We start from the raw sequence: 24,328 nt of genomic DNA on the forward strand, positions 1-24,328 counted from the left end.
GACGATTTACAGAGATTTGTTTAAGAGTATTTTTCTGTTGATCACTGCCAAAAAATCCTAACATGCAAAAGTCCAAGAGGGTGAATATATTTTGTGGATTTTTTAAGCAGTCTAGTTCTCATTTCCCCATTTGCATTTGCACTCAGTCTTAGAACAATACAGCATCATTATCACTGAATATGGGTGAGAAAATATCAAATACTGGTCTGCGCTTTGAAAATCCCTGATAAAAAAAAGAGCAAACAGTAGAATTGTATTAGGATGACGATCACGTCGCCGGCGTTCGTTAAAGTGAAACAGATGAGAACCTCCTGCAATAGGAGTGCAACTGGTATATGAGCTGAGGCAGTGAAGCAGGATCACACTGATAGAGTTGTGGGTTTGATTCCCTCTGGAAACCTTCACAAAAAAACCGGGCCTGTACTGCCAATCACCGCTGCCCTTCGCTGCTCACCGGCTGACATTAACAAAGCAGCAGATGATGACGAATAGGGAGATACAATGAGGAACAAATGAAAAGCACCTCAGCAACTGCGGAAGATGGACGTAGATGAAGAAACGTAAATGAGTTAGCATGCAAGAGGAGAAAGAGGAGAGGGAGGCTGAACAAATCACAACAGTCTATGAATATATGAGAGGCAATATGAGCATGACAGATGGAGAGGGAGAGAGACGAGGCGGTGAGAGACAGAGAGATCATTTTAATTGTAATGGTGAAAAAGTGAGCAAGACAAAGACAGAGAGGGAGAGAAATGCATGGCGGTGGCTTTGAGTTGCAAGAAAATGAAACAGAGGGATGATTAGAGAGCTGTAGAGCGGTGTGTGTGCGTGTGATCCTCATTAGAGCGATGATACTGTCTGGGGTGTCTCACACACACGCAAGCGAGCATACGCATTTGCTAACACACCTTATCCAAATCAAGTGGCTCCATCACAGCTCACTTTCACTTCATTAAAGGAATAGTTGACATTTTGGGAAATAGGCATATTTGTTTTCTTGCTGACAGAAAGAGGAGGAAATCGATTACGCTCACGTGCACAACAGCGAGCAGTCAACTAGTTTAGCTTAGCATAAAGACTAGAAACAGCTAGCAAAGCTCTGTCAACATGTACAAAATCCGTCTACCAGCACCTCTAAAGCCCATGAATTAACAAATTGCATTGTGTTTATTCTGCACAAAAAATGAAATGGAGCGTAAAAACAACAATTTGAGATTTTATGTGCTGGACTATTTCTTGGCTGGGTGCAGCGACTTCATCATGGCTGTGAGGTTGGCAGAAAAACAGCAGAGACTGAAGGAAGCCTTCAGCCAGAGCCAGAATAGCTGTTTACCCGGTTTTCAGTCTTAAGATAAGCTAAGCTAACTGGCTGCTGGCTTAGCCTTATTATATAATACTATGTTTCCTTCCTTCCTGTATTTCCTAAAATGTCGAACTGTTCCTTTATGTTCACACTTTGCTGCTCCCAGTAGCACTGCTGTTCTCATTCACAATAAAACACAGGCTGGACTTCCTGATTTACCCTCGCTGGAAAACATTTTCAAAAGAGCTCGGCTTTTGGCGGTGAAAACTGCCAGCTCAGCATGGACGTCCTCCTCTGACATATCACTGAAGATGAGAACTTATTTTCAGCGCTTGTCTCTGTGAAGACATGCAGTGTTTGGACTGGGGGTTAAGTAGAGCACACCAGCCAGCCAAGCACACAGACTAAATAAATTGTTTCTGACTCTCTCTATCTCCATCTTGCTCCTTCTTTCTCTCTTTTGTCTTGGTCGCTCTATCTTATCTCTCCATCTCTTTGTCTCCCTGTCTGGCGAATACAGATCTCTGGAGAGGTCTTTGTTTCTCCACTGTCAGTTCTCACAAATGCACTCAAGACACACACCCAGCGCTGGAGGAGGTGTTTCATTCATACTGTATGGCTCGGCGAGAGGAATGTCTGCTGGCCATGTTCCTGTGAATCTCTTTGTCTGCGCCTCAGTTTCTCACAAACATGGGTGTACAGTCCATCGCTGTCAGAACACCAGAGGCCAAAAGCGAGAGCGACAGCGGAAGAGGAGAGGAGATGAATGAGGAGGAACGAGAGCTGTAAAGAGGGAGCACATGCTGACACGCTTATCTGTGTGATGACTTCAAAGTGTGTACACAGAGAGAGAGAGGGAGCAGCAGAGAGCGAGGTCATTATCTGCGAGAAATGGATTACTCTCAGATTAGATTGCTGAGCACAGTGAAGAGCACGGTATGCTTGGCAAGCCCCCTCACACACATGCTCACACACACACACACACACACGCACGCACACACACACAAGCTCCTGCCGACTCCTCGACAGATCAGTCATACAAGGAAGTCAAAATGGAGACATCAAAGCAGCTACAGCTCAATGAACACACACACATTGACAGTAAAGCTGCTAAGAAACCCACCCTGTCTGCCCACGCCATTCTGCCAGCACACGTGACCTTTGGCTTAACAACACTGCAGCGTATTGGTTGATAAACTATTTTCCTGAGTCACCTATGAACAGGAAAAATCTTAAAAATGTTAACGTCATCTCAGGATTAAGGAAACTGTGATGAATAATGACAACAGATTTAATCAATCTAATCAATACTATGAGTAAATAGCACGCTCATGCAGCAAAGTGGACATCAAATTCTCATTTATGTTATCAGTTTTAAAGACCGTGTCTCAAGATTTACTATTTTGAATGAGAATGAATGGCCACGAGATGCTCAAGCTAAAATGGCCTTAATACTAATAGACGCTATTTTAGGTTATTGCAATGTTACTGGCATAAAGGCCCCGATGCGTTTCAGTTGTATGTTGGTCTTCTGTACATTTTTTCTTTGCCACTTCATTGTCTTTCATGCATTATCAGCGGTTTCTAATTTCACACATACATTTCACATACATTCACATATATTTCATACATACACTTGCATTATTGTACAATGTGTATATATTTTTTTCATCTACGTAAAGTGTATTTCTAACTTGAAAGGCATATTCAAGTGTTTAATAAAGTTCAGAGGCACAGAGTGATTCTGGTGATGTGTGTGTAGGTTTATACCGCGAGTGTGAACGTGTGTTGATTCTCCCTCTCTCTCCAGCCCTCACTTGGCCTTTCATCTTTCTAATCTCAATGTATAATGCAGTTATGGATGTGAAATATTGCTGGCAGACAAAAAAAAAAAAAAAAACACATCACAAGCCACTGTTTTGCTTCATGTATAATGCAGAAATGAGATGCTCTCCTCTAAGACAGTGATCATAAAGTCTGTTAGCTTGCATTATGACTTTGATAATCTCATTTTACGGCCTGAATTATGCATTTTCAGCAGCATACTGTACACCACATTTATATACAGTGTTGAGGAGTTTAAGTATTGTGAGTTTATGTTTGTGTTCATGTTTTATCCACAAGAAGGTTTGAGTTGACAACAAGTGTATTTTTTCAATAATATGCATCTAAATGTCTCATTTAAAAATGAAAAATCTGATACTGTGTGGGGGCAGAAATACAATTTCCATTCATTTCACTCATTCCATTGATTAGAAGAAGGACAAAGAAGCTGCAACCGCGCACGACATAGCATCATTCACCTGCGCCGTAAAATTCATTTCCATCTCCTCTACCTTCAACATGCATCATTTCCTTTGCTTGCATCAAGCATGCCAACACATTAAATGGCAACTGTGGCGACACATACGCACATACAGGCCACACACACATACTGAACATTATTATTACAATCGGTGTTATGTCTAATGTTTGGGGATTTCTTGCAGCGTTAATGTTCTATTGGTCTGTTTTTATTGGTTGACTAAAGCAGGGCATACACTGCACAATCTGAGCCCTTTTCTGAAACGTTTTGACCATGCAGCCCGAGCACTTAGACTGTGAGCTTTGGTCTTACATTGCAGATGATTTACTCGTACAGACGGGGTTGGAATTAAATAACAACACGTCTTAAATCACGCAGTCTATGCCCAGCTTAGAGGAACGCTGCCATACACATTGGTTCTTCCTCTTCTTTGGTGTCAGCAGCAAGATCAAACCAAAACTGACAATCTGCATTAAAAATGGTCACAGAATACTGGCTTCAGGATATTGTGTGGGCAACAATAACAAAAAAACAACCTATCAGCTTGACCTGTCAGTATCTGTCTTTCCAGCCCAGCTAAAGCAATGGCAGCCTGAGTATGTGGCATGCACATCCTCACCAGTGGGTCCATTTCACGTGCATATTTTTAACTGACTTTGGCTGACCAATAAGTGGCACTTAAATCCAACAACTGACTGAGCTGTGGTCAACTGTTTGGAGGAGGAGGAAAAAAAACTAGCCAGTTTTCCTCTGTTGTACGGCTACAAGACGGAGCACCCTGGCAAGTGTAATTAAAGTTGAAAAGTTGGTAAAGTGTTTCTTTAAGCAAATCTCCCTTCTCTTGTCATAGCATAGCCAATATAAGACTAATAACTGAATACCAGAGCAAGTCACAACAGAGAATAATGTAAGACAGGATTGTCAAAGGTGAGGCTGCTGCAGGCTGGAACCAAAGGTGACAGATGGCTCTTTACAACAGATTAGTTTAGTTTCAGCAAACATCAGAGAATCACATAAGGAAATGTGGAAAAACTGCCCTGTCATATGTTTTGCACTTTAACAGACCTAAAATATTAGAACATCAAAGAAAATACAGCTAAGGATTCTGAATGGATCCACAAAAAAAGATGCAGAGGTGTCCACCTGTGAGCTATTGGGATGATTCAGATCTACCGTAGAGCAGTGCAAAAACACAGCGTGGTAGTTCCTCTCTCAAATCTTTTTTGGAGAATTTATATGGCCATATACAAACAAGTGTGTCTGGAGGAGGGTGCATGCGCCAGGTGAAGCATAGCCAACTGCCAGTGTCTAGAGAGAACCAGTCTGCACAAAACAGCCATACCTTTACACTACTTACCCTCGCCTCATCACACTCACCCACACACACAGACAGAAGAGGGAAAACTTCAGTTCAATCACAGGCAATGAACAATAACACAAGGATGATACAGTGCATGAAACAGTCTGCCACTGAACAAATCCATATTCACCCATTCTTTATGGTTTCATTATAACGTCTTTGTCTGGACCGGATTCTGTTCCGAAATTCATTACAGGATTTCAGATCATTGATTTTTCACCGCAAGAGAACTGGATCGTATTAATCAGACAGATGACAGGAACAGCCTCAAAATCTAAGTCCTCAAAACATCACTGATAATAACAAGATGTAACATGACACAGACTGTTCATCTCCACCGTCAAAAGTGGCTTTAGACTGCAAATGTTGCATGTCTTTATCACATGTGGCACCAGTGGGACTGCAAGTCTGATTCCCACAGAGGGAATCAGGGACATGTTTTCTCCTGGCTGCCACTGACGATGAAGATGAGCGGAGCTGACACTTGGAGCAGATATATTTGGCTTGTCAGGTGTGTTCGTTCCACATCAGGGCACACCGAGTCACACACATTTACTGCTTAGCAGACCGATCATCACAAAACAGAACCAGAGGACCCATGAGATGAATTTTAGATGGGCTGATCTACAAATTTGCCCCATTTGGACTGGGAATGTTATTATACTGATAAAAGGGAATTTATTTATTAGTTTAGCCTATTTACTAGAGAACTGAGCTGAAACAATTAGTTAAATAACCAATTTGCTGATTAACCAAAAATTAATCCAAAACCATTTTGAAAATCGTTTCAACATTGTAGTCGTTTAATCAAACAGAAATGTCAAATATTTGCTAGATCCAGCTTCTCGAATGTGCACATTTGCTGTTTTTCTCTGTTTTCTATCATCTTACACTGAATATGTTTGAGTTGTGGATGGTTGGACGGGAAAAGCAAGACATTCAAAGTCACCTCTCAGAACTTGTGATGGGCATTTTTTATGGCCATTTCCACATTGTACAGACAAACCAACTGACGGATTAATCAATAATGAAAATAGTCGTGTGTGTGTGTGTGTGTGTGTGTGTGTGTGTGTGTGTGTGTGTGTGTATTTCTTAGTGTACGCCTATGCAAGTATGTGTATGTGATGAATCTGTGGGGGGGTGGAGGGGGTGATAGTGTCGCCTTGACTACCGGAGTGTGAAGGTATGATGTCCAACAGCAAATGGTTATTATGGATGTAGCATATAGGCTACACGCGCGCGCGCGCGCAAACACACACACACACACACACACACACAGAGCCTCTGCGACAGTAATGCTCGTGACAAAATGAAAACACCTGAGTCGTGACAGGGGTTACGAAACGCAGCACGGAGTGGTGTCGGGAAAACTGACGGTTTGAAAGGCGTAAGGCGTCAACCGTTGCTAACGTTCACCAAACAAAACACGGAAGGACGGACAGTCAGTCCGCGGTCGGTCCGAAATACTCACGCTCTTCTTCCGCAGGTGCAGCCCGTGCTTGAGTAGCCCTGGCAGATCTCGGATTTTGTGTTTGAGCTGAGCCTGGTCTCGTGCGCTCCTGTTCCATCGCAAGCCCGCGAGCAAGCCGTCCTCTGTGGGCTCGGAGTCCTCCATGGTTCCCTTTCCTTCTCCTGTCTGTCCTCGAGCTGCCGCCTGCCTCCTCTCCGGGTGTCTACTGTATCCTCACGAGGCGCACCGCCGCCCGCGCCCGTTCGCCATTTCCCCCCGCCTCGCGCTCACACTCCGCGACCTGCATCTGCAACCAAACCGCGCATAGCGACCTACTGAATGTATTCCGCAGCACGCGACGCTGCTGCTCCACCCAATGGCTCGCGCGTCCTACTCCACAGCACTGCCAGGTTGATGTGTGGATGTGTGCGTGTTGGGAGGGGGGGGATCACAGGTGCATAGAAACATTGCATCACTTCTACCTTTCACACCATCGTCTGACAAACGACAAACAGTTGAACTGTTGCGCTGGTGCAGTTCACATTTCAGTATCATTTAAATGTTTACTTTAGTCACACGTTGTAAATTAATTTCGATGCTAAAGATAATAGCCTGAGGGGGGAGGGTGAAAGAAGCAGGAGGCACTCCGTAGGGCTACGTCATCACATTACCTGGCTCAGATTTCCATAGGTAAACAAGGAGAAGCCATGGATTGTGTATCAGTGTGTGGGAGGGTGAATGTGGTACGTGGCGAAGCCTCTTTTTTTTAAGTTTGGAGCTGTGTTTTGTCCTGACCGCGTGAGAATGCTGTGGAGCCTTGAGCTTTGCGTTCCAGTTTAACCCCAGGCAGAAGGCAGGTGAGCTGCAACATGAGAGGCTCTCAGACCTCCATTGCTGCGGGCGGTTGAAGACGAGACACTGAAAGTCTCGATCAGGCACTACTTTTAAACTCGTGCAATATTATCACACATATCTGGCACCTGGTGCACATGATTGGAAAATGATTATCTGACAGAAGAGTCTCCTCAGGTCTCTAATCAGCTGCATTTTAAAACCAAATTTATGGGATCCTCATCAGCAGTGTTTGCTCATGCTAACAATCAAAAATCTAAATATCGTCGAGGCTCTAGTATGAACATTACATTTGAGCCACAGAGCTAAGTATATGTTTTACCCAGCAATCTTTGAGAAAGCCAGAGTGTCATTTAACAGCACTGGATCTGGATGAAAAACCATTCTGTCCACTGCAGAATGAAAAGGGATTTTTAACTAGCTTCCAAAGTTGCAACTACAAAGTACCAAGTTTATATTCTTCTTGTGTCCTACAAAATGAGCCCGGCGATATGGCCGGATAGGACAGGAAAGGGCTGATGCCCTCTGCAGCAGACAAAATGTTTTTAAGAGCAGTAAACATAAAAACTTCTTGCTTTTAATCTGAAAGCAACCGTAAAGTGGATGCACTTTCCTTGCATTATAACAAGAAGCTCTTATTCGACAGAAATTCACTGGCTTGACGAAGAATTCAACCCTCTCACGCAGTTCTTCACTTGGGAAGTAAAGTGCATCACATTTTATTAAAGATTTCAAGTGAATATGATCCGAAAGATAATTTGAATTCAGCAGATCCGAGTGGATGTGAGCACGATACTCAAGAGGACATAAATCTGAGCAGAGTTCAGCTTGAGTGCAGTGGGTTTAGTTGTATAACTCAGATGTCGTGTCCGCTTTCCTGATAGGACTTGTAATCTGGGATAATTGGCCCCTTTCAGGGACTCAGATTATACCCACACCATCGCTGTTAGAGGAAATGGGCCGGCATACATACCGTTCGGCTGCTGGATGACGCACACACACACACACACACACACACATGTCTGAGGAAAAACTGTTTCTTTTTGTTTAGAACAAAACTCCACCAACATGTTAAACTCAAGTCTGAATCCAGACTCATATGAGGGAAAGGAACAGTGATGTGCTCCACAACGCTCAACACAGACACACATTTAAGACTAATTTTGTCTCCATTGCTCTCCTGACATTACACACTAACAAAATCTAGTAAAGAAATTTCACTCTGCATTCACCCTGCTATATTATTCAATCTGAGTTATCAGACTCAGATGCTGCATGACAGTGAAACTGATATAAGGGTGACAGTAAACACTTTCTTGGGCTTTCGGCCTTCGACATAAGTTTCTGTGGTTGTGTCGTTATCTCACAATGGATATCGAAAGTAGACAAGTAGTCAAGTTTTTCTCTTTGTTTATGATGTTGAGGTGAAAATGTCAAGAAGGTGCTGTGGGTAAATCTTCATGACTAAATCGGTGACAATCAAAGGAGAAGCTTAGATTTTATTATTTATTAAACACTCAAAAGTTCAGCTAATTTTCTTTACCCCACGCCCACATAGTCAATGTGTGGGCATGGGGTAAAGATTTGAATGGCACTGCTGGCAATATGAGCAAACAAATCCTGATTGGCGGATGGAAATACATCTCTGCCCACCTCAAACCAGTGAGAAAAGTACGTACAAAAACCGAAAGGCAGCGAGCTCTCATGTGGAACAACCAAAACTGCTCGTAAACCATGTGTTCATGTGGGGTCCCATTGCTCATAGTAAGACTCTGATTAAGAAAATGGGTTTTCAGGGCCCAGAGGTTTAGTATCAAGGTGAGATGGAACAGTTTTACTCAGTCGCTGTTGCAGACAGCACGTGCTCTGTGGAGAGACACAGACTGTCAAAAAGCAGCCTTGACATCAGTTAGTTAAACTGTAAATTACAAACAATTGTCCTAAATTGAACTGTTTGTGTTTGTGATTGACTCAGCAGCAGAAAACAAAATCTCCTGTCTGGCCTCATGTGTGCCATAATCTGCCAAAGTGCTAAAGGAGAACAAAACACAATTACTGAGAGCGCAGACCAATCAGCCTTTCATTTAGATCATTGTTCAGATAGCTGCCTTCAGAGATTTGGTGGGCAGTGCGGAAGGAGAAGCCATGAAACTACGGTCAGCTGTGAGGACGAGATTTTACTGCTTTAGGAAACTATGCCAGAGATGCCGCTGAAGATTCTGCATCACTAGAATACACAAAGCCGGTGAACATTTTAACATAATTCCAGAAAAGTGGCATCGTACAGTTGCGCGTGTGTTTGTGTCACATTGGACAAGGCTGAGGTGAAACCCAGGAGCTAATTTTTTTGAAGTCAGTGTGCAGCACATGATCAGCAACTTCAATAGCTCTACGGTAAATCTGGCAAAAAGCAGCAAAAGTCATATTTAGACTTACAGCACATGCAGCCGCCTGAAAGTGAAAGAAGGAAATCAGGAAAATACTCAGTCTGAGCTGAATTGCTGAAGAAGCAAAAGAAGAGAAGGGGACTTTGGGCTTTCTTGTGCCGAGTCTGGAGGATGATGAAATATGCTGCTCTGCGGTCCCTGAGGACCACTGAAACCAGCCGCTGATGCACATACCATCACATATGCACACACAGCAAAATCAAACAAACCTGATTGTACATCATTTGAATGAATGAGCCCCACATAGTAGTGCACATACAGTACTGCACAGTACAGGGGGGTTGCATGATGATGCACGGGGAGAAGAATGGATAATAGGGGGAGGGGAAGTGGACTAAAGGAGGAGATGGGGAAGGAAAGTGTGAGGGGAACAAGGGGGCCGAAGCAGGGAGAGCGAGATAGTAAACCAATTACCATAGGACTGGAGAAAGCCTTTCATCCCAAAACTGTCACCAAGCACACAAATATACACACTTCTCTCTGCCTGGCTCCTGCATACAAATACAGTATCCACACACACCCATGGTCAGACATCGCTCTTTATCACTCACTCACACACATTCAGAGCTGTCTTCAAACAAATGCACTCCTGATTAAATATTGAGGAGTGCCTGTGGCGAACCGAGCGGAGATACAATTCCTCTCGTCTCTTATGGAGCTCCCCGTCTGTGGAAGAAGGAGGAAGAAGAGGCAAGAACACAGTGGCCTGAGAAATAGACATAAAGGGAAGAGGAGGATGAAGAGGAGTGGAGAGAGTGAAGGACAGGAGGAGGAGGGATGGGAACGGGATGAGAAACCAGCTGGGCGGCGATGAAAAGACAGGAAAAGAGAGACTGAGCGTGAACAAGAAGACAGCAGAATCAGAAGGGGGAAAAATGAGGACTGCCATATTAAAATGAGCTAGAAACTGTAACACAATATGACAGAGAAGGTCATGTATAAAAGAACAAAAGGCTCGCGCTGTGAAAGAGCCGACACTGCTCTGTGCACTTTAAGTAACTGCACTGACCTTTGGTGCATGACAGACATCATAAAATACTTTTTTAGCCTCACTAGCTAGCTGGTCTGTCCACCACTTTGGCCCAGGCTGAAATAGCCAAACAGCTATTGAATGCACTGCTTTGAAGTTTTGTGCAAACACTCATGATCCCAGAGGATGAATCCTAATAACTTCTCTCAGCCTCCTCAGCTCTACTTTGTGTTCAGTGCTAATTAGCAAATGTTAGCACGCTAATGCACTAAACTAAGATTGTGAACATTTCCAGCTTCAACCTTCTAAACATCAGCATGTTAGGATATTCAGTGTGAGCATGTTAGCACATTAGCATTTAGCTCAAAGCACCACTGTCCCACAGTGCAGCCTCAGAGAACCGCGAGCGTGACTGTAGACTCATAGTCTTGTTTGGATGCAGGGTCATTACATTTTAGTGCTTGAAGTGAAACATGATATGAACCTGCACTGAGGGCAAAATATGATGAGACTCCAAATGTTTTGACTTTCATACACATATGGTAGAAACTCTTCATGGACTTAAGGGCGACAGTGATCCATTCCTGCTGAGACAATTAAAAAGCCATTAGGTGATGAAGACTTAACGTTCATTCACAGAAGCCTGCTCGTGCATGATCACTCATTCGTCCATATGCTCAAACTTAAGTCCAAACACACACTTCCATGCTCACACAGGCCCTGAGGGTGATATGTTATTGTTGTGGTGAGTGGGCAAAGCACAGAACAGTCCTTTCCATACTGTCGCCTGCAGACGTCAGAGAGGACTGAGCGTGCCTCTCATCATAGATGCTGCGTGATTGCCATCTAGCAGTGACCATGGCGAACTACAGACTGAACAGAGGTCAATGATGGACTTTATTTCAACCTCTTCAGACATCACTTTGATAAGTACAAATCATAAACACTTGGGTGATTTTAAAGGCTGACTCTGGGTACAGGCTTTGAGCAATTCAGGGTTTTTAAGATCAGACAGTGTTATGCACAGGAGAGCAACTGGGGGCAGGTTGGACAGAAGCCAGTGCTCACATCCTGCACTCAGAGTCTTTTATCTGAAAACAGAAACAGCACTGTTTTTATCCCGTGAGAAACATGGGGATTCAATCGTCCAGTTCCACTTTCAACCAAAGAGAGGTACGTGCAATTGTACGTTACACTAAATATTTTGATTGCACATCAGATTTTCATTTTTTTTATTGTCCACATCTGTTTTGATGACAGGGTGCATCTGAATCTGGTTACTCATATGACAAAAAGTCATCCATTTTTATGTCTTATTGCAGAAGTACACAAGCGAACTTTCCCATTGATTACACTGCAGAATTTTTGCATTGCAATCCGCATGTACCAATAAGGCAAACATATCATCAAAAGAAACCAAAGGGAGACAAATTAAAAGATTATTTATTTAAAAATAATAATTGAAGTCATATTTCTATTGACAAAAAGTCAAACTTACTAGTTTGATCCTTCAGGTAATTATTTAGTCCATCAGTTTACTTCTCAAAGCTGTACCTCTATTAAATAACTTCTGTATCTTTAGTGTAATAACCAGAATTGGATTACAGAGACCCAGACCCCAAGGGGGCCCAAAAGTCCCCGGTTGACTGCATGTCAATTAGTTTTGGTAATACAGCATGTATACATTTGTTGGGGAATTTACACTGCTGAAAAGCAATATCAAATGTGGGTCCAGCGTTATTAGGTAATTTTGTGAAACTGAAAAACTGACTTCTGAATTAATTGTGTTGTAGTGCAGCCAGTGTCACAAAAAAAACAGTGGAGAGGTTCTGGTTTTACTGGACTTCATGAGAACATGGGGGCAACATTCGTATTTAGCCATTGCAGATAATGTTGCAAATCAGTGAGCAGGACTGCCTTATGGTAATATTGGAAATTCAGGATTTCTGCATCGACGTGGTGAAGTACGTTGTCAGGCTTTGACAGGGTTCCTGCATTAGCCCAAGAGAGACATTTCCGTTATTACTGTAAGCGGTTTCACAGTTGAGTTCCTAGAAAACGTGCACTATCATGATTTATATTAATAATGTCAAATACAATTGCGTAAACTCTGATATAAGGTTTCATCCATACCACCAACCACCCATTTTCCTATATGAGAATATTTGTGTACATTGTTTGGGAGGGTTATTTTAAAGGTTTAAACACATATTGTGTGTTAGCTTTGTATCACATGAGCTTTTTTTGTACATACCATCACACACTGTACCATATTGTGTGAGATATAAGACACTGCATATAGTAGAACATACACAGAGCATATAGTGGTACTAAACTGGCTTTACAAAAGAATACACATCTATACACAGACCTTGACACTGGTCAGTGTTCATAGTAAAACTAACACAACAGGAGAAGCAAACTGAATTTCCCTGAATTTGGGTATCATTGATAATGAAAGAATAAAATGAGGATCTGAGTAATTTAGATACTAGATTTTTCCGTTCTTGTGGCGGAAATAAGATTGGATAGTCTTTGAAGAGGCTGGAGCTCATGGGGAAAGGCCAGAGGGGACGTTTGATGGGTCCTACCCTTTTCTTTGGGCAGCCATGAGGTTATTGGCAATGTATGATTATCTTGAACACAGCTGATGCACATGAAATAAAGTTAAAACGTATGCTGGGGGGTTGGAGAGTTACACCATCATCACCCTTTTTTTAATCCTAAGAATTTCAGTAGAAACACGAGAGGAACAAAAACTGTAGAGCAAGAGGAAACTAGTTACTGATTGTCATGGTGCAAATATGCTGAATAATAACCCCCCCACCACAACCTGAATGAGGTGAAACCAGTTCACTGGCATATGAGTTAAAGTATTCTAATGCTGCAACTAACATGAGTTATAACGCTCTGTTTGGCCTTATATGAGTTATAATGTTCTACTGTTTTAACACATATGAGTTAGAATTTGCTAATATTCATGATGGGATTGTCCCTGCATGTAGCCGCCTGCCTCAGCAGCTCATTCACGTTGGCTTAAAAATCAAGTTTTCAAACTTTATACACGGCCTTGGTAAAACAGCTGATAAAGAGCTCAACTCAGTTTGGACCTGAAGGTGAAGTTGGTTTGTGCACCACTTTGTGACTTTTGACACTCATCTTCTGTATTGCTGTGTTGTTAAATTTACAATATTCTTCCAATGCATGATTATGTAACAAAAAAGCAGATGTTGGCTATTTTCATTTTGGACAAAACATGAACATATTTCTTCATGTGTTTTCTTAGAGCAGCTCACTTTGAGAGTCAGAGCTACTGCTTTCACCAGAAAACTGAGGGCAATCATCACACATAAAAAATGAAATGCATCTCAATGCAATAACTGTTCAGAACTGGAATAGAGGGATTAGTCAAAACTGCATGTCCACAAAGCAAAAACTGGAAGCGTGTATTGAAGTCTTTAGCAGGGAGGAGAATGTCCCAGATCAGCACTTCCCATTAAGACGCCACCCTGCAACCGCTGAGCTATTCTAAAGAGTCAAACTGTCCACTGGAAGTACAAAAACACTCCCCGATCAAAAGCGGACACAAACCCATTCTTACGACATCCACTGTAGAGCAGATCCAGCATCGGCTAGTATGCAGGCTGCCTTTTTTTTTTTTGACCCAATTTGGGAGTTCTCCAGTTTGATTCCCCATGAGTAATACCGACAGACAGAGGGAAAGTTATATATCAAAAATAGAAGCATGGGGAATTATAAAGAGCAAAATATTTTGATTACAAAGTATGTCACAGAGCCTGTGGGGCAAAGCACTAATGATCACATACGATGGCACTGAACTGAAGCAAGATAGTTGCAAGTTATTATTTAAAAGGAAAATATGAAGAAAGACAGAAAGTTGTGAAAACACAACTGATAGTTGGTGAAGGGAGGAAACTTTTCTTTCAATGTTTCAAGAAAAGGAAATGAGTTAGATGGAGCTGGGTATTAACAAGCCTTTTGTGGGCACTTGTTCCCTTTCATTCAGTTTTAAGTGATTAAAAGAAAACAATGTGTGTTTCGAGGTGTAAGAGTGTGAGTAACTGACATATGATGCATATGAAGCAGGAAGTTCATATCTGGGTTGGGGGTCAAATTTTGAACGTCATATTCCAGCCAAGTTTCACAGAATGATGACACACTGTAGAATATGCTGGATATCAGCATGCTTTTTGTCATGGAAGATGAACTCATGAAGGATGCATAGCAAAAGTCAGAATCACATTTGTGCATCTCTGCAGACTCAGACAGAATCTTCAAATTCTTGTTTACGAACACCATAAATGAAAGTTAAACAAGAACAAAACAAAACACCAATCTTACATCCTCAGTGGAAACAAGAAACACTCTGATTAAAAATGGAAGAAACACAAAGTAATCCTCCTCCTCTGGCCCAAAATGACAGGAGGACCTTACAAGAAGCTAGTAAATAAAGCTACATTGTTCTTGCCCTAATTACAATGTACAGGAACCCAAAATATTGTGAGCTATCCAAAGAAGTGTCCACAGTTGGCATCTCTGTGACACTGTACAGAAGCACAGCCATGCTTTGAACTTCATGCTAACATCAGCATGCCAAAGTGCTCACAATGGCAATGCTAAAATGATGATGTTTGGCAGATATACGGCAATGTTTATTATGTTTATCATATTAATTTATCATGTTAGCATTCTAATATTTCCTAATTAGTGTTAAAATTAAGTATCTTTTTTGATAGAGTAACTATGGAAATAGTTATCAACATTTGGAGGGGTATTTGACAAAATATCCAGTAACTGAGGCATAGGACTTTTTAGTGAGAGGAAGCATTTATATGGGGGAAATATCAGCGGGCCTAGAATTGCGCCTTGTGGTGCCCCAGCATGTAGTTTGTGAACGATACAACGTAATCTGTCGAAGAAAACATAACGAAAGTATCAAATCTAGAATTCCAGCTCTGAAAACAATCTCTCACCACCTTTGATGCAGATGGTGTCAACAGCTCAGCTGAAACAGAATATATAGAAAGCTGATGACTATCGATCCATTATGGAGTAAAATTTCCCTTGTTTTACAGTTTTTCTAAATTAAGGTTTAGGCAGAGGTATTATCACAGGTATTAGGGAAAACACCAGATATAATGTAGAAATGCTAACTTATATTATTGACAGGAATACAGATTACAAAACCCAATGATGAAATATGAATGTTCTGTCACTTGCAAAATGTAGCTGCAGTTACAAAATGAGAAAGTTCTTCTTTAGATGTTCACAACATGCTTAACCTGTCTTTTTCTTTTGAATATCTAAAATTAAAACTGTATGCAACCTGAAATGTCATAGCCATAATAAAATATGCCAGTCTGTGTTTTTCAACTGATCTGTGTGGTGTTTTATGGAATCATGAGCAAGAACCTAATGTATAATTTCAGAGTGAGCTTCTCTACCAAATCAGCAGGACAAATTTAACTGCCTGACAAAGCGGACAGTGTTCCTGTATAAAATAAGAAAATTTCCTGGGGAGTATTTCATTCTTTTGGACATTACATGAATGAGCTCAGTATCTAGGTGTCATCTAATGATGACGGACTGCTGTGTGATTTAACACGTTTTTGCATTTTCTGCAGGCCAGCAAATGTTTCCATGTTTGCTTTAGCTCAAGATTACTCAAGTGATTTTCAGATCTGACTAAGCTCCTCCGGGCCCACAGAAAACATTAAAAAGACAAAAAATAAAAGACACACACAAAAAAAGAAGCTGTAGGAGCGGCCCAGTGGTTGGTGTCCCTGGGGGCACTGGTGGTGATGGTAGAGAGCAGAAGGGGGAGTTAAACTAAACCATTGGTAGGATTTAGCACATGAAACCCTTTTCCAGGCACTCAAGTGGATGGTTAAAAGTACAAAGCCTTCAATAAATACAGCCTGATGTATTATGACGTTCTGAGATCACCCTGGGTGAAGCTAAAAAACTTGATGTCATAGTGTAGAAAATTACAAACTGGTAAACTCTTTAAAACATTTGCTGGGGTCAAGGTCAAAAGCCATTATCACTAACTTGGAAAAATAAACTATATTTGGAGCACCATCATGCTGAAAACATCCGGGTGAACTATCCAAGCTGACGGGTACGCTGACCGGAGAGTATACCAGTGATGAGGATCGGGTCACATTTCTCTCTGCCATCAGTTTATTGTTCATTGTTCACTGTTGTCAGTTATATTCTTACAGGCTTTGTGACGAGGATACGGTTTTAAAAAGCATGACCCCATTCTCTCATCTCTTCAAAGGTGTGGAACAGGTCAGCGATCAAACTCATACATGGATGAATCCAACTTCATGACTAAAATCGGAACAGGAACAGGATAACACAACATCAGTGTGAGGAAACAACAGGAAATTCACTGATTGCATGCACCAGTGAAACTTAACACATCCTTCAGATACAATACTAGAATACTAGAAATGCCCATTTGATGCCAAAGTGTGACAGATAGGCCTATTGATCCTTCAGCTGGTCATGTGAGGGGAAGAGCATCTTACACAAGTGTTGCTAATATTGGGAAAGACTTATGGAAATACTCTAGGAAGTCAACCGGGATAGGCAATCAAAATGTTAAAACTCGACCGTAAATGTGACTTCTCATCACTGGATGTCCTTTGTTCATTTCATCTACAATGATTCTAAAATTACAGCCATGCAAATATATGGTTTGGACTGGATTTTCCCTTTAAATTATTTGGCTGAAAATATCAAAGGGATTTTTTCACAATTATGTGGATAGCCAAGTGTGTGTGTGTGTGTGTGTGTGTGTGTGTGTGTGTGTGTGTGTGTGTTGGGGGGGGGGGGGGGCAAACAATATAAATAACGTTTATATTATTATACGTTAATTTATATTAAGTTATTGAAATATTTTGAATTTTATGTTCACCCTTTAATCTAAACTGGAGGCATCAGAATCAAGCCAGCTTTCGCGCTCAGTTTCGGCTCTTTTTGATTCTTTTTGAGGATGGATACTCCCGCTATCTTCACCAAAATCACCATCAACCGCTGACGGATGCTGGCCCGGATGCTTGACGCAAAACTTCAATTCCGTGCCTGCCTGTGGCAGAGAGGTGTTGGGAAATCCCTCCAGTCTGAAGCATATAAAATGACAGCCCATCCAAAAGACAACAGCCTCTGGCCTTGACAGCACCTCAGCATCAGTCGAAACTCAACAAGTGCTTCCCAGCAGCGCAGCATGCCCTCTAAACTCAGTAAGTGATTTGCAGCCTGTGGTGCGCACGCTTCCTGCGTTTCTTCCTCTTTTTCATTCACTCAGTCATTCATGCTTTCCCTTTCACAGACGTGCTCTCTGCGGTGATGCTGGCCGCTCTGCTGCAGTGCGCTCCCGGAGCTCCGGTGGAGGAGGCGCTCACTGACAGCCCGGCAGATGACACCTCAGGTGAGGAGGAGGCGCCCCTTTACCCGGAGAGAGATGTGTGGGATTCAGTCCTTGGCGTGACCACTCGCCACCAGATGCAGGTGAGCACTTTATCAGCAGGGATTTCCTTGAAGTGCGGTATATTTTTTGCAGTTGCGAGGGCTGACTGGTGTCTACATGTGTACATAAGTTGCGCTCAGGATCCCCATAACTTCTCTTTCTCCATCAGTTTGAAGATGAATTCCACAACAACTTGGCCTATGATTTTCTGGACAACTACCAAATCTCCTCGCTTCCAGAGAGGTGTCCTAAATCCAACTTCAGCAAGGTAGTGTGCCTCCTCCTTTGTCGACCTGTTGACCGATAAAAGAACAGCCTGGTGGGGATCATGTGACAGTGATTGTCTTCTCCCTCTGCAGGAGGATTGTCTCCACAGGTTGGTGGACGGCCTGCTTACCTTCACAGCTCTTCTCCAGCATGTTGAGAAGGTGTACCCCAGCAGCACGTTCCCCTCAGATATCAGACACTACAGCAGCGTGGTTATCGGCCTGATTCGGCAAAAGGTGCGTCTGAGATGCTGCAGGCTTTTCTTTCTGACTGAGCAGGAAAAAAAAATACTAAAAAGAATATATAAATATTTGTTGTCTCAATGCACTCAAGTGCCCTTTGTATCAGCCTTGCCATGTAATCACTTTTCATCTGGGTGGCTTTTTCATCATCTTTATTGTGTTCAGTGGTGGAAGAAGTATGTAGATCCTTCATTAAAGTAAAAGCAGCAATACCACATTGTAAAAATACTCTAGTAGCAGTAAAAGTTCCCTCTCCTGTTAGTGTAAGACAGTATTGGATTGTCGCTGATGCATTACTGTGTAAGCTGCATTTTGCAATTGTACCTTGCCAAGGTGGAATTAATTAGACTTTTTTGATAAGATAAGACTTTATTGATCCCAAACTGGGGAAATTAAGTCGTTACAGCCAGTGAGTGTTAAAAAAAGTAAAAACAGTGGCACAGAAGGGTCAAGATAAATAGAATAAAGAACAAAAAATCAACTATGTAAATGAACATTAACACTAATTTCCATAAAAAATACTACTGTCTGTAAAGATACTATCGCCAGTATTCTTATGAGAAAAACTACCAATGCCATATGTTAAAACTGTACTTGAGAAATACTGTTGCATTAAGAGAACATTGACTTGCACTAGTGTATGTATATGTATAATATGTAGTTTCTAAAAAATACTGTTGCCAACATGGATAATAAATACAGTGCTGCAGCACAGTTGAACAAGATATGCAATAAATTTAATATCGCACAAGATGTAATGGATAACGTGAGCATGTATTAACATAGATAACAATAGTGCAAAAAACAGTGGGTTTGTGTACTGATTGGTACTTTATACACTCCTCATGAGTTTTGCATGTAACCTGTAAAGTAACAGAGTAAGTAGTTTTTTCAAAAATTGAGAATCAGTGCAAGCATGAAAAGTTTTGGGGCACACAGACACACATACACACTCAACCAAACGATGGTGTCCTACAGGCTCACAACTGGCTGAGATAACTACAGCATTACCTTCTGAAACAAAAAGGAAATATCAAAGTACCCCTAAGCTGTACTTAAGCTCAGTACTAGAGTCAATGTACTTACTACAGTTACATCTGAGGTTTATTATCACGATATAGCATACATAATCATATTATACCGCTGTCACTTCTGCCCCACAGATGAGGCACCCTGAGCGGGTTACAGCGGTCACCAGCAGCCAGGAGAGTGAGCGGCTGCTGAGGAACATCGACAGCCCCAACATGTTCAGCAGAAAGATGACCGCACACGCCATCCTCAACAGGTTCTGCCAGTTCCTCATCTACTGCAAGAGAGAGCTGAGGAAAAGGGAGATGTCCAGGGGAAGTAACAGGGACCTGGTACTCACCAGTCAGCCTATTACCAAAATTTAAAAAGATGAAAGGTTTGGGTTATGAAGGAATACCTCAGGGACACTGGGTGGTGTTAAGGGGGATATCATGAAAGTGCATGTTCTTAGTGCACTGAGTGGGTCTATAGCAATCTATGATTGTGCAAATGTTTAAGGCCTCAGGGCTCCAATCAGCCACTATTGCGTAACTTATTTAATCTATTTATACTTGGTGACAATTGTTATTTATTAGTCATAGGAAAATCCACAGTTGTGGGTTTTGTGCACTAAAACTTTGGACTTGATAGTGATTTGATTTTACTGCGGATTCATATCTGGATTGTGATATTACTTGAGCGGCATTGTTAGAACTCCATTACTTTTTATCAAAAAGAAAAACCAGCAATAATTGTATCTTCTAGTTTTGTATACAATAATTTTATATTTGCAGTACTGTTAACTGTTATTTATTTGCAGCTATTATTATTAAACTGAATTTGGTGCTAATTGAATTAAGACGCAATGAGCTGCGTTAAACTGTATCAATTTGTGAATATTCTGTACGCATGCAGAAATAAAATCATTTGCATAGATAAGAATGAGGCGTCTTCATTCTGTTACTTTCACACATTTCCTGTCATTGCAGCGTTTTGTTTTTTTTTGTGACTGTTAACGATAGCTGTAGATTTTTATCAGTCTCCTTATGTTTGCTGGAGGCAAAGACGCTATGTGGAACTTTCAGAACATACTTGGCTTCTCATTTGCAATTTCCTGCTATCTATAGTTAAGCTATAGATAGCTGGCTAATCTTAGCTCAGGTTACAGCTAGCTAGTTGGCTGCCTCTGCCTCGCATTGCTCTGTTACATCATGTATTGTTTTCTAATTCAACACTCTAATTCAAGTGCTACACTTGCTACATTAGCAAGCAAGCTAATGTAAGCTACATTAGTCAACTATAACCACAATATCACAGTATATTTCACTTGCTTTGTAGTGATGTTAGCTTTGACTTTGGGTTGGGTCTGATGTTATGGATGCCGGTCATTTGTTGACGTTGCATACTCAATTTCTAAGCTAACATTAGCTAATGATGCACACTTAGTGATGGCACATAACGTCACATCCTGTGGGTGTTCCCAGAAAAATGATTAAAATATTTTCCAATGAATTTTGTCAACCCATTAATCAGCTAATCGACTAATCGTGCAGATGTACTTGTACTGTTGTACCGAGATATATAAAGTAAAGCACAGTATTTCCCTCTAAAATGTTTGAGTAAAAGCCGAAAGTGGCGTGAAAAGAAGACTCAAGTATCTTACATGTGAAATAAGTACAGTACTTTCATTCCAACACTGCTCCTGGTAATAAACACAAAGAGTGACATTTCCGTGTGGATTTATTTCCAGAAATTTTAAATTACTAATAAAAAGAGGAAAAACATGGAATGAATGGTACAGTATAACCAAACATCAGCAACAAACAATCCCAACAACATACAGACAGACAGTCCAGTCAAGACAACATGTTTTCACGGACAAAGTCTTGATTCCAGCTTGTTAATCCAAATACGTTTTATCCACGTGGTCAGGTACTGTATATGTGGCCATAAACAGCATGGTTACAGATAACATTCATTCATTACTCCTGCGACACTGGACAAAATAATGTATCTTTTTCCTGGTTTTCCTATGACGGGTGGGTCACATGGTCTTGATGTGAGGAGGGGACTGGCTGTGCAGAAGCGTCCTTTAGCCCCATAGCAAACTGGAGAAAAAGAAAAATAACGGTTCAACTTTACTTGATTTCCAGCTAACTGTAATAAATATTAAATTCACCTTATTTAGCACCTACAGCTAAGTGTTTTGTTTTCTAAGTCAACAAAAAGTGATCAGGGACACAGAAAATGGCAAACATCTTGATGTGAAAAAATGTGAAATAAACCAATTAGGCTTTTCATTTTTGTCACAGCCTCCTTCATCTTAATGCACAACATGAAACCTTCAGATTTCACGTTGCTGACAGTTGCTACAATTTGTATGACTAGTTGACAGTTACCACAACTATTCCACGACTACAGGAAATACATCCTTGTTGTTCAGAGGTGTGAAAACTCCTTTCATTTCACAGTAATCTGTTCGACAGGAAGCACAAATCTAGAACCAGACGGTCCTCACCTCAGGACTGTGGGCTCAGGCATTCCTGGATCTGCTCCTCGTTTGAAACCTGCAAATCAAAACCAGAAAGAAGGTTTATATTTTAGAAAAGTTAGAGAGAAAACTGAATCCAGTTCATCCAAAAAAAAAAACAAACCCTCATTACAGCTAGTTGCAAGCCTCTAGTGTAGAAAATCAGCTGGCACATAAACTATACAGTATGAGCTGGGAGTATTGGAGTATTTTCACAATACGTGAAATGTCTGTGCACTGTGCAAAAACCTCCCCTGACAATTCGGTGTATCCTTTTGCCACTAGATGCCCTTTCACTGTGAGACACAGTTCATCAGCAGATTACAGTGCAAATGCTTCAGTTTCATTTAACACTTTGATTCCATCAGAGAGCTCTGACATCCGCAGAGGCCTGGCAGATGACATTAAATGGCATGGCTGTGGTTTGGAGTCAACCTGGGGAAGTTAAGACTTTTGCATGTGTGACCGCACGGCCGGTGGATTTGCCCCCCTGTGACTGAATCTTCTCTGACTTCAACACTCTGCTCCACATAAATTTTATGTGGAGCAGAGCGAAAGGGCCATGGTAACGGCATCCAAACGTAGTGAGCAGCACATCTGACTCACACACACACACGCACAGAAGGGAAATCACATTCACTTCCCCAGTATTTTTTTTTTTTCTAGCTTCGTTCACAGGTCATGGACGGGGTCAATCATGACGCAACTGATTCTTTAGAAAAAAGACAAGAGAGTTTCCTATAAGACCAAATATAGCCTCAATTTACTCCTCCTTTAATCTGGGGCTAAAGATGCCCATCGCTCATGCTTTCAGAGCCTGAGGTTTCTGACTAACAGTTAAAACACTCAAAAGTTACATTTTAACATAAGAGAACACAAAAATGTTCAAATGAGAAAAGAACAAACCTAAGTGTGGCATTTCTATTGTACAAATGACTTAACTGACTAGTTGTTAAAGCGCTATCAGATCAAAACTGCCTGAGCTATGCAGCGTTATTCAGGTGGTGGTAACGCAAGAGCCAGAAAATCCTGTGCGTAAGAAGAAAATGAGTTGCAAGAGAGAACTGCATGTAAAGAAGGCTAAAGAAAGAGAGCGAAATGAGAGGAAAGAAAGTATGACATCAACGTCGGTCTTTCCAAAATGCTGAAGTCAGAGAAGATTCAGTCACAGGGGGGCAAATCCACCGGCTGAGCGGTCACACATGCAAAAGTCTTAACTTCCCCAGATTGACTCCAAACCACAGCCATGCTTAAGTCTGAACTTTCCCCTCTCTACTCCAAAGCCCAACCAGGTATTTTAGTGCTCTAGACAGGCCCCAGAAATTTGATAATAAAATACAAGTGCACAGAGGTACAGTTTAAACTAAAGATCCAGGATTTACTGGTCAAGTACTTCAAGAACACGATTCCTCAGCTCCTCATTTCCACTTATCTGTCATATACTAATTCTCTTTCTAAAAATCTTGAATTATTATCAGTTAAGACTGACAGCTTGTTCACACACGTATAGAAATGACTGCTTGTACACTATTACACTGGTTCTCCTGAGGGAGCAATTTAACATGTGCTACCTTTTAGGAGCTACTAATGCGACACCTGAATGCAACACAACCATTTCAACTTGCCAATAAAACAACGTTTAATATGTAAACACTGTGATCTTAATATATGTCATAGCTACATCACTTGCACTGGCCCTGAATTCTTTTAGTTGAGTGCTAGTGTGCTAAGCTAATCGGCTAACGTCAGCGAGGCTACTAACCCGCCGTATTCCCCCTTTTCTTGTTCAAATACTGACCGAGGTACAACACGGTTGGAATAAAACCCCATCGGATGACAAACTGGCCGCACTGGAACAGCTGCTGCAGCCGCTGTTTGGTCTCTTTGCTCAGTTTAGCCATGTGTTTATCCCGAACGGCAATGATGCTACTGCTGCTACCGACAAGGACACGGTAAGAGGAAGTGACGTAGGGCTGGTAACCGACAGCGTCCATCTGTTATAGGCTGCCATCGTGTGGACAGACCTGTAACTGCACGTCTGCTGCGGCTCACGTACTGGATTTAAGTGTTTTGTATTTAGAGGTGTTTTATTCATA

The 24,328-nt window shown here is 41.6% G+C and overlaps 3 protein-coding genes across 3 annotated transcripts in view; 1 reads left to right on the plus strand and 2 right to left on the minus strand.

Annotated features, from left to right (window-relative positions):
* rapgef5a (Rap guanine nucleotide exchange factor (GEF) 5a) overlaps nucleotides 1-6,814 on the minus strand; it is a 46,123-nt gene extending 39,309 nt beyond the window's left edge. The window contains exon 1 of the mRNA XM_076753956.1: nucleotides 6,440-6,814. Coding sequence (XP_076610071.1) covers nucleotides 6,440-6,583 — 144 coding nt within the window. The 5' untranslated portion in view covers nucleotides 6,584-6,814. The remainder of the gene's footprint in view (nucleotides 1-6,439) is intronic.
* Nucleotides 6,815-17,883: 11,069 nt separating this feature from the next.
* LOC143335797 (interleukin-6-like) lies at nucleotides 17,884-20,089 on the plus strand. Its single transcript, XM_076755437.1, has 5 exons — nucleotides 17,884-17,958; nucleotides 18,048-18,226; nucleotides 18,355-18,453; nucleotides 18,545-18,688; nucleotides 19,858-20,089. Exons 1-5 carry the CDS (start codon nucleotides 17,943-17,945, stop codon nucleotides 20,086-20,088), a joined length of 669 nt encoding a protein of 222 aa, XP_076611552.1. The 5' UTR covers nucleotides 17,884-17,942; the 3' UTR covers nucleotide 20,089.
* A 1,335-nt stretch (nucleotides 20,090-21,424) lies between these two features.
* tomm7 (translocase of outer mitochondrial membrane 7 homolog (yeast)) lies at nucleotides 21,425-24,195 on the minus strand. Its single transcript, XM_076755438.1, has 3 exons — nucleotides 24,031-24,195; nucleotides 22,221-22,269; nucleotides 21,425-21,810 (listed from the first exon to the last, which is right to left on the minus strand). The coding sequence occupies exons 1-3, from the start codon at nucleotides 24,131-24,133 to the stop codon at nucleotides 21,795-21,797; spliced, it is 168 nt and encodes a 55-aa protein (XP_076611553.1). The 5' UTR covers nucleotides 24,134-24,195; the 3' UTR covers nucleotides 21,425-21,794.
* Nucleotides 24,196-24,328: the final 133 nt, after the last annotated feature.

Source organism: Chaetodon auriga, chromosome 17, assembly GCF_051107435.1.
Source record: "Chaetodon auriga isolate fChaAug3 chromosome 17, fChaAug3.hap1, whole genome shotgun sequence".
Taxonomy (NCBI): Eukaryota; Metazoa; Chordata; class Actinopteri; order Chaetodontiformes; family Chaetodontidae; genus Chaetodon; species Chaetodon auriga.